At 47.8% G+C, this 16917-nt stretch overlaps 1 protein-coding gene across 10 annotated transcripts in view; it reads right to left on the bottom strand.

Annotated features, from left to right (window-relative positions):
* Window positions 1-8971, bottom strand: part of LOC147022697 (uncharacterized) — a 48524-nt gene extending 39553 nt beyond the window's left edge. For all 10 annotated transcript variants that reach the window (XR_015059859.1, XR_015059865.1, XR_015059864.1 and 7 more), the window contains exons 1-2: window positions 8777-8971; window positions 7759-7914 (exon numbers count right to left, since the gene is read on the bottom strand). Coding sequence is in view for 2 of the 10 variants with exons in the window: in XM_085887481.1 (XP_085743607.1) it covers window positions 7759-7914; window positions 8777-8836 (216 nt within the window). In the remaining 8 variants the exon portion in view is untranslated. The remainder of the gene's footprint in view (window positions 1-7758; window positions 7915-8776) is intronic.
* Window positions 8972-16917: the final 7946 nt, after the last annotated feature.

Raw genomic sequence — 16917 nt, forward strand, 5'->3', positions numbered from 1 at the left:
GTCCACAGGTGATGCTCTTCCCCCTCACAGATTCCTCGCACATAGGCCTCCTTGTCCACCCTCAGTGCACGTACAGTTTTACGCCTCAGCTCCCTGAACAGCTCAGCTCTGCCATTCAGCCTGGCCCTGCAACTCTGGTCAATGGTATCCAGTGTCCCTTGAGAGACAAAATTCTTCTTTGCCCTGCGGTGAGCTCCAAGGCATCCACCGGCAACATCAAGGACGGTGGTCTTGAAGGCGCTCCACAACTCTTCAGGACCCCCCAAAGCACCCAGACCCCCCAAGTGTCCACTCAGCCTGTTCGCAAACTCCTCAGCTACTCTCTCATCCCTGAGCTTGGCAACATCCAGCCTCGGCTGGGATGGTACCATTCTCCAGGATTTAAGGTGCAGCTTTAGAGTTGCGACAACAAGCCTGTGGTCAGTATTGAGGAACTGAGCACTCCGGTAGACCCTGCAGTTCTGGATCATCCTCCAACGACCGTCAATTAGGACATGGTCAATCTCCTTTGCCACACCGCCAGCATTGGAATACCAAGTCCAGCGATGAACTTGTGGGCGCTGAAACCATGAACCAGCCACCCTAAGTCCATGACTTCTTGCAAAGTCAAGGAACTTAGTGCCATTCTGGTTCATAGTTCCTGACCCATGGGGACCAACACACACCTCATAACCGTCCCTATCAGTTCCAGTCGATGCATTGAAATCCCCCAAGACTAGAAGTGTATCTCGTCTGGGGCACTGATCAACCACAGACTCGAGTGTGGCGTAGAATGCATCCTTCACGGTGAGATCACTCGCCTCAGTCGGAGCATAAACAGAGACCAGGGAAATGACACCTAAGGAGTGACGAATCCTTAATCTCATAATACGCTCGTTGACCGGTGTTACCTCAATTATCATTGGGGTCAGCTTATTGGACACAGCTACAGCAACTCCTTGGGTATGGTAACCATCAGAGCGACCAGACCAATAGTAGGTGTAACCACCCACCATTATCTCGCCGCAATCCGGTCTCCGAACCTCAGAGAGAGCTGCAATCCCGATGTCCAAACGCTTGAGCTCAGATGATAACAGAGACAGGTGATCATGCTCTCTTAGGGATAGGACATTCCAGGCACCCACCCGAAGGGACCGCCTCAGGTTAACCCAAGGAGACCGCCGTCTGGTGGACGACACCTCAGCACCACTCCGACACACTCTCCCGCAATCTGACCCAGGGATGTTACCCCGTGGTTTCCCTCCTATCAAAGATTGGGGGTCCCGAAGGCTTTGCCCCAATCCCGTCATCCGGTGAGCTGCCCTGCGAAGGGAAGCTGCACAGGAGGTACTCCCACGGAGTGGGTTTTCAGATTTTTTTGCGTTTTTGCGTTTTGCGGAATGAAGGGTTTTATGGTGGCCGGAGTGCAAATCCTGCCACCAACCTCCTAATAAGAAGTGACCCAACTGCAGGAGGACGTCCGCAGACACAGTTGGGCACTAGATATGGATGGCCGTTGGCTCACAAGGAGCTCCTCCGCCCTTTGACAGGTTTTGTTTTTAATCCTGCTGGGTGTCCATATCCAAACACCCTCCTCACCAGAAAACCTGGTGGGGGAGACGGTTTAGTCGCCGACAACCCGACCATGGAACAGGTTAGTACAGGTTTACATGGTACCTGTAGCAGGTCACAGATCGAACCTGACCTGACATATAGGCCCATTATCAATAAATTATCAATAAAGGCCCATTATCCCATTAAAGTGAAGGCCCATTATCAATAAACCAATGATTATTATTTCCTCAGGATTCTCCTCTTCGTGTATCCTTTTGTTTCTCCTCCGCTTCCCACAACACCACATTTTCCTTCCTTACTTCACTGGAAGATTACAAGAAAGGGTTCTTTCAATTCTACAAGAATTGTTAATTCTTCAACAAAGGGTTTCTACAAGAAAGTTCGAACCAAAGATCGTAAAGCACAGCAAGATAGCTCACTCGTGCGAAACAGTGAAGTATCCAATGGATGCCCTCAGCGGCCATTTTCACAGGCAGGCAGAGCGAGCTTGCGCTCGCCAACAACCCGGAAGCTGTTCACAACACCTATGTTCCAGATGGTAACAAAGCAATGGCGTCTCGTTCCTCATCCCAGAATCACTGCTCAGCAATAAACTGCTCAAACCGTCAATCAAAACGACCCGATTTGTCTTTCTTCAGATTCCCTAACAACAGGGAAAGGTATGTTGAAGTTCAAATTGTGTCTTTGAATCGTCTGTTGACTGTAATTTTGAAAACAGAGGTTCGTCCAGTCGGAGTGATTTCTATTCAAATCTGTTTTCTAATCTGACTGTATGACTGACGTACGTACGTACGTGACTGATACTGTACAAGCCGTTAGGCGACGAAGGATTCGCTAGGATCGAAGCGCTGGATACGATGCTTTTCATTCTGACCGATCCACCGACGAAGATTCATTGCCAAGACGTATTGGTTCACATACAATTGTTCCTCTGCCTGGCAAGATTTTTCCTATTGCGTATTTTGCCAACTGGCACTCCTCATAAAAAATTATGGTGAATAGACACCCTATTTTTGAAGGACTAGCATTTGAAAAATTATCGGTTTGCTGGTTTGTGCTGTGGAGCCTCGCGTTGCACACACACACACACACACACACACACACACACACACACACACACACACACACACACACACACACACACACACACACACACACACACACACACACCGATAAACTCTCAATGCTCTTGTTTGACCACACCTCCTGAGCCACACAATATTTTTCATAAGCCACGCCCACTTTCCTCCGCCACTCCCACTTTAAATAATAAATCATTGAAGGTGGTGTGTGGGTCGTGGAATCGTTTTCGGTAAATAAATAATTGAAGGTGGTGTGTGGATCGTGGAATCGTTTTCGGTTAATAAATAATTGGAGGTGGTGTGTGGGTCGTGGAATAGTTTTCAGTAAATAAATAAATAATTGGAGGTGGTGTGTGGGTCGTGGAATAGTTTTCAGTAAATAAATAAATAATTGGAGGTGGTGTGTGGGTCATGGAATCGTTTTCGTTAAATAAATAATTGAAGGTGGTGTGTGGATCGTGGAATCGTTTACGGAAAATAAATAATTGAAGGTGGTGTGTGGGTTGTGGAATCGTTTTCATTAAATAATTGAAGGTGGTGTGTGGATCGTGGAATTGTTTTTCCATAAATAAATAATTGAAGGTGGTGTGTGGGTCGTGGAATCGTTTTCGGTAAATAAATAAATAATTGAAGTTGGGTGTGGATCGTGGAATTGTTTTTCCATATATAATTGAAGGTGGTGTGTGGATCGTGGAATCGTTTTCGGTAAATAAATAAATAATTGAAGGTGGTGTGTGGATCGTGGAATTGTTTTTCCATATATAATTGAAGGTGGTGTGTGGGTCGTGGAATCGTTTTCGGTAAATAAATAAATAATTGAAGGTGGTGTGTGGATCGTGGAATTGTTTTTCCATATATAATTGAAGGTGGTGTGTGGGTCGTGGAATCGTTTTCGGTAAATAAATAAATAATTGAAGTTGGGTGTGGATGGTGGAATTGTTTTTCCATATATAATTGAAGGTGGTGTGTGGGTCGTGGAATCGTTTTCGGTAAATAAATAAATAATTGAAGGTGGTGTGTGGATCGTGGAATTGTTTTTCCATATATAATTGAAGGTGGTGTGTGGGTCGTGGAATCGTTTTCGGTAAATAAATAAACATAACATATTATTAGAAATCCACAAAGACAGAAATGCCGGTGATTCCATTTACTTTGGATCCTTTTCATTTTGGTCAATAACGTTTGGATCGAGGAGAGATCGAAGGTGGAACGACGATGTAGTTCCTTACAAACACTGTATACACCCCTTAAATGACGGTAAATAGACACACGATTTTTGAAGGACTACCATTTGAAAAATAAAACCTCAATCAAAAAAAAATTGGCTCGAGTAAAATTTTAAATATTTCGAAGTGTTTAATTCCGAAGTCTCGTTTCTCTACATTCAAAACTGAAGGACAAGTATTGAAAATACTGTACGCGGTTTTTCGGCTGCTGCACAACAACGGGTGGTTGCTCGGCAACGAAATTCAAACGCGCACATTCCCAGTATATATTCCACCTGTTGGCAAAGTTTCATCGACATTGGTTTGCTGGTTCATGCTGTGGAGCCTCGCGTTGCAGACACACACACACACACACACACACACACACACACACACACACACACACACACACACACACACACACACGGATGGAAAACCCGACAATAAGGGATATCTAGCGTATATAGCGAATCCAATATTTATAACTTATAAAATAACATAACCCAAAAGTATAAAGTATATACATAAAAATATAAAACTATGAAGTATAAGGAACGCCAAGTCGACTCAAGGCAAAAGAAAGGCAGAGCTACACAGTACAGCACAGACAGTATAGTGTGCAGTTATCACAACCGGCCTACTGCGGCTGTGACTGTATTTTTAATCTGCTTTAGAGTTTAGCTTTCATCTCAAGTCATAATTCTTAATGATTAAACTATTGGAATTTTAATAATTAACTGCTGTGCATACAGGACCACTTGTAAATTTACCTCAGTGTACATATAGCTACACATATTCATACAGACAGGACAGCAGCATCCAAGATGTCACCGAAAGCCTGGATCTTAGTTTTGACCCAAGAAATCCGTAATCCCAACGGCTCCGACTCCTTATTCAGCACATCGAGGGCCCCCAAGAGGATGTCTAAAGTCTCCGCAAAGATGACTGCATCATCTGCAAAATCAAGGTCCGAGATCTTGACTTTGCCAAACAATGCACCGCAACTTGATCTCTCCGACATCCTCCCAAAAATCCAGTCCATACAAGTGCTGAAAAGTGTGGGGGCAAGTACACATCCCTGACGAACTCCATTAACAACTGGAAAGAAGTCAGAGATGGTACCACCACACTTCACAGCACTCTCAGTACCAGAGTAGAGTTCAGACATCAGATCGATCCGTTTCGGTGGCACCCCACGAAGACCAAGAATCCTCCAGAGGACATCCCGATTCACTGAATCGAACGCTTTACAGAGATCAACATAGGCGTTCGGTGAGGACACGAAGTGCAAGGATACGGTCAATCGTTGACCTCTTTGGTGTAAAGCCTGACTGCTCTGGACGCTGGTGCTCAAGCAGATGGTGGCGAACCCTATCAAGAATTATACGAGCAAAGACCTTGCCCGGCACTGAGAGCAGCGTCACCCCTCAGTAGTTGTTGCAGTCTTGGCGATCACCCTTCCCTTTCCAGAGAGGGACAACAAGGCCCCTCTTCCAGTCGGTTGGGATGATGCCTGTGTTCCAGGCAGAGCACAAAACTGCATGCAACGACACGAGTGCAGCATTTCCACCAGCCTTGAGAAGTTCGGCATGGATGCCACAGATCCCTGGAGCTTTGCCCCGTTTCAACTGGTTCACCGCAGCCCATGTTTCCACAAGCGATGGTGGACCACAGTTGATTCGAGGGTCAGCTACAGGGATTGTAACACCCTTGACGTCCAACTCGACAGCTGGGGGATCAGCCTGGTACAACCGCTCAAAGTAACCGGCCCAGCGGGCCTTCACTTCAGACTCCTCTGTCAAGAGCCTACCACTCTCTGCTCGAACTGCAGTGCTCCGAGGGATGGGCTTGGATGAACGTAATGCGCGAATTCCCCTGTAAGCAGGACGAGAATCACCTGTCCACAGGTGATGCTCTACCCCCTCACAGATTCCTCGCACATAGGCCTCCTTGTCCACCCTCAGTGCACGTACAGTTTTACGCCTCAGCTCCCTGAACTGAGGTTCCCAAGGTTCGAATTAATTGTTCAAATTATTAATTAATCCAAAGGTTTGAATTTTCCCAAGGGAAAGAGCTGTTTCCCAAGGGTTTGAAAGCTGTTTTTCCCAAGGTTTGAATTAATTGTTGTGCTTGGTAGACATTTGTGAATACATTTACAGAGAGCGGCGAGAGAGGAGGGGGGAGAGAGGGGAGAAGGGGGGGAGAGATGGAGGGCAAGAGAGGGGGGTGAGTGAGGGGGTGAGAGAGAGAGGGGGCGTCACAATTCAAGAGAGGGGAGAGAGGAGGGGGCGAGAGAGGGGGATGGGAGAGGGGAGTGAGAGTTGGGGCGAGAGGGGCGAGACTTGGGGGGAAGAGAGGGGGGCAAGAGAGGGGAGGGAGAGAGGGGTGAGAGAAAGGGTGCGTCACAATTCAAGAGAGGGGGAGAGAGGAGGGGGCGGGAGAGCGGGGTGAGAGTGGGGGCGAGAGAGGAGGGGGGAGAGAGGAGGGGTGAGAATAGGGGGAAGAGAGGGAAGAGAGGAGGGGGAAGAGAGAGAGAGAGAGGGGGACAAGAGAGAGGGGCGTCACAATTCTTCTTCTTCTTCTTCATTTGATATGACATCACAATTGACGCAGGGGACCTGAGTATGTTTCCCAAGTTATGGCCATGTATGATACAGTTGGTCCGATCTAATTGAAACAATGCCCCAATCCAGTCGTCATTTACGAGAGCAAAGGAACAAAGCTGCACATACTGACACACACCTACGGGCTCGCACTAGTATATGCAATTATGACATCATAACGAGGGCACCTATGAGGTCATTGCTATGTGTCAAGTTTCAATTTTTTCCTTGGTGCGGTTTCAGAGAGAAAGAGGTCAATTTTTTCCCCTTTTTCCAATATAGCTGCAACACCATATGACCTATGATGTCATATTAAACATTAGAACATGCGACATGAGTTGTCGCACCAATGCTGAAAATTCCGTCACAATCCAACAAGAAGTTGTGGAGAAAAGCACGAAAGTTCTGTGCGGACAAACAAACAGACAGAAAAATAAACAGTCAGAGACAGACAAACAAGCGGACCCAAGTGCAATAACTTCTCAGAATCCTTCGCAAGGGTAATTACAGGAGCATCGATATTCAGAATTGGTGAGATATGATGATTGATACGTGGCCAAATATACATGTACGATTCAGGTGTGTAATGTGCAGGTGAATTGAGAGTTTTTAAAAGGTTCGTCGGTAAAAACAGGTAAATAAAGAAAAGGGAATGGTCAATTGGTGAGAAGTGTGGAGAAGAATGGAGGGGGTATGGAGGGGTTCGAGCGGAATAAGAGCGAGAGATCTTTACAAGGCATTACCATGGACTGCAAACTAAAGAAAGAATTGCTCAATGTTCGTCTGGATATCCACAAGTCATGTTCGTCTTGGATATCAAAATTTCTCAATTTAAAAATAAAAACACTTTTTCAATAAATAAAGGATTAAATAAAAGATAAAGCATTATCGCAATTTTAACCTCAAAAACGTTTCTTTATGTTCAACACGTGATCTTGAACCAGTATAGCAAAGTCCAAGGTGAAATAGCAAAGTGCAGAATAGCAAAGAAAATTCCGTGAAAGGCTCATCAATGGCACCTTGGCCTGAAAAAGCAAAATGTACGATCATACAAGGAGCCGCTGCTTCGACCCCAAATAAAGCAGAACCCTCCACAACCCCCCCCCCCCCGCCCCCGCCCCCGCCACCCCCAATGCACACACACCACCCATGAATTAAAGCCCAAATATGCAGTGACGCGCACACACACACACACACACACACACACACACACACACACACACACACACACACACACACACACACACACACACACACACACACACACACACACACACACACACACACACACACACACTTTCAAGCCGAACGTACTGTGAATTTTTGAGAATTGTCCTGCTGTCCTTTGTTTCGTGACTTTCTCCATTTGCTGAAACGCTTCCAGCAAGATTTGGATTTTCTTTTCACCTCTTTTTGCCCCTGTGAAGAGGCAGGAGCTGAAGAATTGTTTTCTCCTTCATCAGCTACAATCTACAGGATTGGTGAGGAAGACACAAACCACATGTGGTGAGTAAATGAAACATTCAAAATCAACATCTTGATGAATAAACGAACAGGTTGATCCGAATTGGCATTCCAAAGGTGGTTTTTCATCAAAACTCACATTTTTACAATTTTGTTTGTTTGGATAAAAAGGAGGGGTGGGTGGGGGTGAATGTTGGTAGTTTTATGTATGTTATATGTGGACGTCCCCCCAAAGGTTTCTGTCATGACGTCCAGGTTAGGTAGTGTGATTTGATCTCAGAGTTGTCATGCAACTGTGTTCAACCAAATTGGATCCAACCATTAAAAAATTAAATAAACGTGACAGTAAAAGGTTGTAAAGTTTGTAAATGAACCCATCCCACGTTAGATGGTTACTATTCATTGTTCTTTCGGTGAAGTTAACATTTTTACCATGAACTGTTGGTAAAGAGGATAAAATGTAAACATCTGATGGGATGGATCAGTGTTAGATGTTTTTTCATGGAGTTATTTATTAATCTTTTAACATTCCCAATTTATTGTAACAGTTTCTGTTCCAAGAACTTACTCCGTGGACGACACTGCGGTCGGTTTATCTGGTTCTTTACGTTCAATCAGATTGATCCGTTTACCCTGAACAATGGTTATCTTTATGGACAAGTGTACAAGTAACAGGAACAGTCGATAGTGTTCGGATTTATTCGGCAGTGAAAGAATCATTAATGACTCATGAAGGTCTGTCCTGATAGCTTGAAAGATAAGAAAATTCGATCGTGTTCCCACGTTAACTAGTTACATTAGCGATGAATCAAACTATTACAGAGCAGTAAGTGAAGGCCGATTATCAATAAACCAATGATTTTTTTACCTCAGGTTTCCCCTCTTTGTTCATCCTTTTGTTTCTCCTCCTCTTCCCACAACACCCCATCCTTCCTTCCTCACTTTACTGGAACCTTACAAGAAAGGGTTCTTTCAATTCTACAACAAAGGGTTTCGACAAGAAAGTTCGAACGTCGTGGACGACACCAGCACACGACACACTCAAACCACCGACGATGGGAAAAGGAACAACAAAGCTTTGTGCGTCACAATGGGAGGGGGCGGGGCTTCGTCTCCATGGTTACCCTCAACAACAACAGCGTATCTAAAAAGCCAAAACACGGATGACCCGTCCTTACATTTTGTGTTTAAAAACATGTATTTTTAATAAAACAATTAATCGTTTTCTCTTCAGACCGAGTGAGAGGATCAGTTTTCTCTTCCTCATTATCCCGCGCACGTGAAGTGAAAATGGCGGTTATCAATCGCTTCATGTCCGTCGGTGTTATCAGTTTATTCCCGTCGGTTTGTGATCGAGGAACAACGTGTTTAAATCGAATGTTACATTTTGAACAGGAATCGGAACATGAATAAGAAAACAAGTTTCTCATTTAAACCGAAGCTTGGATTGCAGTTCATCCCGACCGAGCATGGACAGAGAACAGTGAGATTACGTTTGTACTGTGACAGTGAAACAAAATGGAAAATCAAACTTACTGTTGATAAGGGGATCATGAAGGACCTAAATAACAGGCACGAACACCTCATGTGACATGCTCGGTGGGGTGGTGTAATAGACGCTGGGTAACGTGGCGGTAAAACCCTGAAATTATTTATTTATCCATATTTAAACCTCTTTAAACGTTTCTTTAAATATAATTATATATTTGAATTGTATTACAAAAATCACTTCTGTGGTGTAGCCTGCGGGCATGCAAGTTGGGGCATGATGATGATGCATGATGGGCGTGATGATGGGAGGAGGGGTCGGCGTGGTCATCGGGTCTGCAAGGGATATAAGGTGTGCGCGCCGCCTGAGGCGTTGTAGTAATGCTGGAGTCGCCCAGCTCGTGAGTGTGCTGAATACGGAATAAAGGAGAGCCGCGGGCAAAGTACGCCCGCGCTCGCGCTTGTGCAACACAGCCCGGCTCAACTGTCCTCCCGCTCGTGTCTGCCTGCTAAGCATCTTCTATTCAGTACATCACAGTTGGCTGACGAGGATCTTCGGATCGGCGTGTGCGGGGTGGTGGCACTCGGATCGGCAGCGAATACCCCGTGCGGTTACAGGCTACGGAGCCAAGGGCCTCGCCAGCACGAGCATGGCAGAGGGCCGGTGCACGGCGCACGAACGCGTGCCCGCCTTCGTCGGAATCGACTTCGGCCACGTCGAGTGGGCAACAGCCGCGCTCACTGTTCGTTTTATTGAGGCATGTCAGATCGGGGGAATGATTTCTGCAGAGCCACGGCTAAAGAACGAGGACACGTGGTTCGGCTCAAATGCGGCGTGGGACGTCGCACAAGCTCTAAAGAATGTCCGGGGTCTCGATGGTCGGGGCACAGCAGATGGTCCGGGGGTCAGCGCGATGGGCCAGGCACGCACAGCCATGCGCACGGTCTGCGGCGCGGGTCGTGGGCGAGCGTTGCAATGCAATCACTCGGGCGGCAGTCTGAGCACTCGAGGTCGTCTACGGTGTGTGGGGCGAGGGTCATCGCCCATGCTGCCCATGTTGAACCTGGTTTCAGTTGGTCCTACGGTGACAGGACCGATGCCAGTGAATGTCGAGGTGATCGGGGCACTGATCGGGTGTCGAGTTGAGTCCACTCGTGCTGCCCGCGCATCGAGCGCGTACACCGGCGAAGCGGTTGCGCCGCTTGCAGCGCCCGACGTCTCGGTGCATTACCGGGGGCGAAGCGCCCTACTCTCGGTGTTCGTGGTGCGAGGGGAGGGGCCCGTCCTTTTGGGTCGGGACTGGCTGGCGCACCTCGGGCTGGATCTCCGGTTCGTACCTCCAGGTGTGCCAGTGCTCTCTTCGATGCCTTCATCGAGTACCGAGGGCGAGGTTCTGGCGGCGGGATCCGCGTCGATGCAACGGGAGCGGCCGTTCGTTGCTGCCTGCGGCGGTGATGTATGGTTCGGGAGCGGCGAGAGCCGTATCAGCTCTCGCGATGAGTTCCCGCGCTTCGGCAGCGTTCGTGAGGCAATGCGCGCCGGTGTTGTTCGGGCAGCTTCAACAGGTTGCGGTGAGCCCGTGGCGTTAAAGGAAGTCGCGAGTCACGACATCGAGTCAATAATCAAGAATCGGACTCGTGATGAGGGTTATGGGTTGCTGTTCATTGCATATTTGTTTTTCCTTGCTCTAGTGATGCAGTTTAACGTTGTTGAAATAAATGCCAGCAGTTCCTGTGTGAGAGTGGGTTTGGCGGAGATCAATCGATGGGTTTTGCGGTATGGTCAATGTGATGTGATGGCTTTGGGAGCGGTGGTGGCGAATAAAAAGGTTTGGTTGGCCTTCCATTGCCCCGAGCCACGGGTAGTTGTTTTATCAGGTGCTGGGATTTTATCAAAAAACGCGCTGTACGGAAAAATGAGTTTGCAATGATTCCAGTGGTGTTCCTATTGGTTTATGACGAGCCTGTACTTAAAGTGCGGTTTAAATGGAATTGCTACCGTCTAACTGCCGTGTGGGTCTCGGAGATCGACTCGGAGCCAAGACTGGTGCGCTGGTCGGCGTTACCCCCACCTCTGGTTGCGGCAAGGTCAGACGTGCCTGGCGCCTGGGACGCGGCTCTCTGGGTTCGCTCAAGGCCGTTTTGGCCATGCGGTGGAATCTTAACTGATTGTGGTGCGTGGATTGTTGTGGAGCATTGGTTGCATCCAGCCAGCGGCGCTGTTCAGCGCCCCCATCCAAGGTCATTCGGGGCTGGCGCTGGCGCCACGGCTGCCAGACAGCAAGCTTCCGGCCTCAGAATGTTATCTGCTTCAGGTCTGGCTGGGGGAGATGGGCCGCCTTGTGGGCCGGAGGCGTTTGATGGTGCTGGGGGGAGGTTTGCTCGGGAGGTCGCCGCGACCTCGGCAAAGGCCGTGTAAGCGTGGGCCGCCTGGGGACGTTTTTGCTGCGTAGTGCTGCTGGGCTTTTCGCCTTGCTGCTTCATATCGGTAACGCGGCCAGAGTTTGGGAGGTGCTGTGTCTTCGGAATCTGGCCGTGGCAGCTCCAGTAACTCGCTTTCACGCATTATATGATGTGGTGTGCTGTTATACTTCGCTGTTTTCATTTTTTGTGCCTTGTCGACTATTATACCGAAGTCCTTCGTGTTGTTTATGCTTATTATGATGGTGATCATTTAATAATCATAGTTTTAGGAGGGAGGAGTGTGGTGTAGCCTGCGGGCATGTAGGGCGGGGCATGATGATGATGCATGATGGGCGTGATGATGGGAGGAGGGGTCGGCGTGGTCATCGAGTCTGCAAGGGATATAAGGTGTGCGCGCCGCCTGAGGCATTGTAGTAATGCCGGAGTCGCCCGGCTCGTGAGTGTGCTGAATACGGAATAAAGGAGAGCCGCGGGCAAAGTACGCCCGCGCTCGCGCTTGTGCAACACAGCCCGGCTCGACTGTCCTCCCGCTCGTGTCTGCCTGCTAAGCATCTTCTATTCAGTACATCACAACTTCCACCATACTTCCCAAAACCTCCAGTTTTGCAGGTTGTGTTGAGTTGCTGAGTTTGTTGTGGAGCGCTCGCCAAATGGCTTAAGCACTCAAGCAAGCACTCCATTGGAAACCGTTCATAAGGAACGGCAGGCTTGGCGAGCGCTAGCTCCTTGCTTGGAAACTGAATACACCTGAGCACTTGGAGATAATTTATTTATTTTTCGACTTACACAACCAAGCAACTTTTATTTTGGGTCAAAACTCCATCCAAGGCTAAATACGTGCACGAGGCCGATGGCCGACAAGTCCCGTGAGGGAAAGTTGAAAAGAATTTTGGCATCGAATGGGTTTGTGGGGGTCTTGTCAAAGGGGGTTGCGTGGTTGATTTGTGTTTTTAACCAAGCCCATTTCCCCACCCCTGAGAGGAAGAAAAACAACAACAACAACAACAAAATTCATTTTAAATTAAAAACTTTTTTTTACACTTTCTTCCTTGGTCTTGTGTGGATGGGTTGGGATGGTGTTCACGCACGCATGATGGGCCGAATGGCCTCCACCTGTGTACAATTTCCTTGTGTGTTCTTGTGGTGATTTGGTCTCGATTTTCGTGTCCGTCTGTGGCGAGTCTTGCCTCCACAACCATGCATCGTCCGACTTTGTTCAAACTTGGCACAAGCACAGTACATCATGGCGGACGCGTTCCCCTCACTTTATTTTGTGATCTGAGCAAAGATGGCCAACTGGTGGCCATTTTCATCATGCATAAATATGGCCTCGCCCTTTAACTTCTTCAAGAAAATTACAAAAACGATTTCGGCTTTAACATTTCATGTCTTTATTTTTATTTTATTTTACTTGTCATCGCTCGCCTGTTCGAAGAACAGAGATACAGAGCGATACTCCCGGCGTGAGCGTAAAAATGTTAAAGTTTTTGGTGCAAGTTATTTCCTTTCTAATGTTTTTATCCACCACACTATTTTTTACTGATTACAATATACAAATACATATATTGCTTTAAAATTATTTGGATCAGACTTCACTGCAATGCTTTATAAAAAATAGTTAGACTAGTCTTTAAAAACGATAAATGTAATATGGAATAGGCAAAGCCTAGAAGCGAACGTAGAATTCTTCTTACATTCGCTTCTTAAATATATCAAATTAAACCGTCTTTTTGCTATGAAAAAATAAATATTACCTTCACATTACATTCACAACAACAACTACACCGCCTAGAACAGGATCTCATCTGCAAAAATAAATATTACCTCAACATTACCTTCACAACGACAACTACACCGCCTAGAACAGGATCTCATCTAAAAAAATAAATATTACCTCAACATTATACCTCTACATTACCTTCACAACAACAACTACACCATCAAGAACAGGATCTCATCTGAAAAAAAAAATTCCTCAACATTACCTTCACAACGACAACTACACCGCCTAGAACAGGATCTCATCTAAAAAAAATAAATATTACCTCAACATTATACCTCTACATTACCTTCACAACAACAACTACACCGCCGAGAACAGGATCTCATCTGAAAAATAATATATTACCTCTACATTACCTTCACAACAACAACAACAAAAAATAAATACTAGACGTGAACGTAGTATTTTTCTTACATTCGCTTCTGACCTTACCAACAACTTATTCACAACTGTATACGCAATTTCCGGTTACTTCCAAATTGACGATCAAATAACGTAAATCACGATTCAAAATTTTTTTTTGATAATGCGGGAGATATCTTTATTAAAATCAGTGGAGGAAATATACACAATGTCTGATATTATTTGGGTCTTTCATGTCTCCGATGATGCCTTTATCTCCCGGCATGCATCATTCCCCATGACAAAAACCGGAAACAAAAAAAACTAGAAACAAAACAAAAACGGAAGCAAAATGTTCATAGCCAATGACACGGATTTACAATTGCCAAGGTATTGTGTTGTTTTTGTTGTTTCCTATTCTCGTGATACAGCGCCGTTAACACGGTTGCTCAGGAAGGACGAGCGCTGGGCTTGGGGGCCTGCACACCAGGCGTCGTTCGACCGCGTCAAGCGGCTGCTCACAGAGGATACGGTCCTCATGCACTACGAGCCTGCGCATCCGCTCTTATTGGCATTCGACAGCTCTGCATATGGCATTGGGGCAGTGCTCTCCCACAGGATGGACGATGGTTCCGAGCGGCCTGTTTGTTTTGCATCCCGGACCCTGTCCGCAGCAGAGCGGGAATATGCCCAGATCGAGCGCGAGGCTCTCAGCTTCGTCTGGGGTGTGCGGAGGTTTCATCAATACCTGCTGGGGCGGCATTTCACTTTGCAGACGGATCACAAACCGCTTCAATTCATCCTGAGACCCGAACGCGGGGTACCGGTGGTAGCGGACGCGCGAATACAGCGGTGGTGTCTGTTTCTTGCTGCTTACAATTATGATATTCGGTTCCGAAGCACCGAGAAGCATGCTAACTGTGACGGGCTCTCACGCTTGCCGTGTGCAGAGGGTCCAGCTGCGTCTGAGTCGGCCGACCGGGTCGATGTGTTCGCACTAGGCCAGGTCCAAAGCGGGCCAATCACGGCCAGACAGGTCGCGGTGGAATCGGCTCGTGATCCGGTGCTCGCCCGTGTCGTCCAGGCGATTTCTACGTGGAATTGGAGCGATCTACCTTCGACACCGGCATTTCAACCTTTCACGTCGCGCGCATCGGAGCTGTCGTTGATCCAACGGTGCGTTATGTGGGGAATGAGGACGGTGATTCCACCGAAGTTCAGGCAGCGGTGTTTGGAAGAACTGCATGTCAGTCACCTTGGCGTCGTGAAGACCAAGAGTCTTGCTCGTAGCCTGTTGTAGTGGCCGGGGTTGGACAAAGACATTGAGCAGTTGGTTAAGCGTTGCGCCACGTGTCAAACAGATGCTGATAACCCGCGTCGAGCCTCGGGGCTATGGCCGACCCCAGCAAGAGCCTGGCAGAGGGTCCATGTAGATTTTGCGGGGCCGGTTAATGGCAAAAAAATTTTGATTGTGATCGATGCATTCTCTAAATGGCCGGAGGTTGTAGTAATGCAGCATACATCAGCAAACATTACAGTAGAGAAACTGCGGACGATCTTTGCTATTAAAGGGTTACCGGAGATCCTGGTCTCTGATAACGGTCCGCAGTTCATCGCAGGTGTATTTGATGAGTTTATGCGTCAAAATGGTATTCAACATCTAAGGTCCGCACCGTATCATCCTGAGACGAATGGGCAGGCTGAGTCGTTTGTTAAGATGTTGAAACGGGCTTTGTGCAGGGGGGGTGTTGCACCTATGCAGACGGTGGTCGATGTCTTTTTGCTCCATTACAGGAACGCGATTCATCCTGTCACGGGTGATTCGCCTGCCATTCGTCTCTATGGACGGGCATTGCGGTCCAGACTGGATTTGCTGCGACCTGGAGGGTCGGGGAGTGGGACGGTGTCGCGTCCGACACTGCTGCGCGGTTTCGATGTGGGACAGCGGGTAATGGTGCGCGATTATTTCCACGGTTCCAAATGGGTGCCGGCTGTGGTCTCTGTGGGACTGGGGCCGGCGAATTGCATGGTGCGGACTGATGGTGGGGAGGTGTGGAAGCGGCACGTGGACCAAATGCATGATCGCTGTTCAGCGTCACCCCCCCCCCCACACACCCCCGGGCCGAACGATGTGGGACCCCCACCTGTAATGTCATTGTATCGCCAGGGCCGGATTTGCCGACCCCCAGGGGGTCTTCGCCTGATTCAGTCCTGCCCGGGGATGTCGGGCAGGCTGGTCGGCCGGGGGCGGTTGTTATTGCGGATGGCGCGAGTCTTGCGAGGGTGTCACCTCGACCGAGACGGGAGGCGTCTGAGCCTGGGCCGTCTGGCGGCGCTGCCCGTCCGAGGCGGGTCAGGGTGCGGCCGCGGTACTTGGAGGATTATGAGTGTTGATTGGTTTCAGTTGGTCATGTCATGATTGTCCTTTCATCATTTGACTTGTCATTTTACGAGGGGAGGAGTGTGCTGTATCACGTGATTGGGTTTTCGCATATCATGACTCGCCCGCTAGGGGTGGCTGGAGTGTACTTCTGGTCGCGCAATAAAGCGGAGTTGATGCTAACACTCTGGCTTCTCGTGTTCCACTGCACCTCGTACACCATATCATGTGCACACGTCAAGTAATATTCACAAGATAGAAATAAAACCCAATCGTGTTTATACACCGTACGGCGTTTAAAAACAACCGGAAGCAAAAGGTCATAGCTAACGACACGGATTCCAAAGAGCCAGGGGTATTGTGTTGTTGTTGTTGTTTCCTATTCTCTCACGTGCACGCGTTAAGTATGAAGCTTACTGCGTTCGCTATAAACAGGCGAGCATTGGGTGGCTTTGACACCACTCTCTGGTTTTATATTCATCTAATAACAAATAAATCAGAGCGAATGAGCGGTATCATGACGGGTGTTTATATAAGGTATTCTAATTGTTTCAGTTATTATAACTTCTTTGTTTTCATATGATCAGAATGG

Source organism: Eptatretus burgeri, chromosome 7 (genome assembly GCF_056783735.1).
Source record: "Eptatretus burgeri isolate ZD-2024b chromosome 7, Ebu_testis_v1, whole genome shotgun sequence".
In the NCBI taxonomy this organism is placed as follows: Eukaryota; Metazoa; Chordata; class Myxini; order Myxiniformes; family Myxinidae; genus Eptatretus; species Eptatretus burgeri.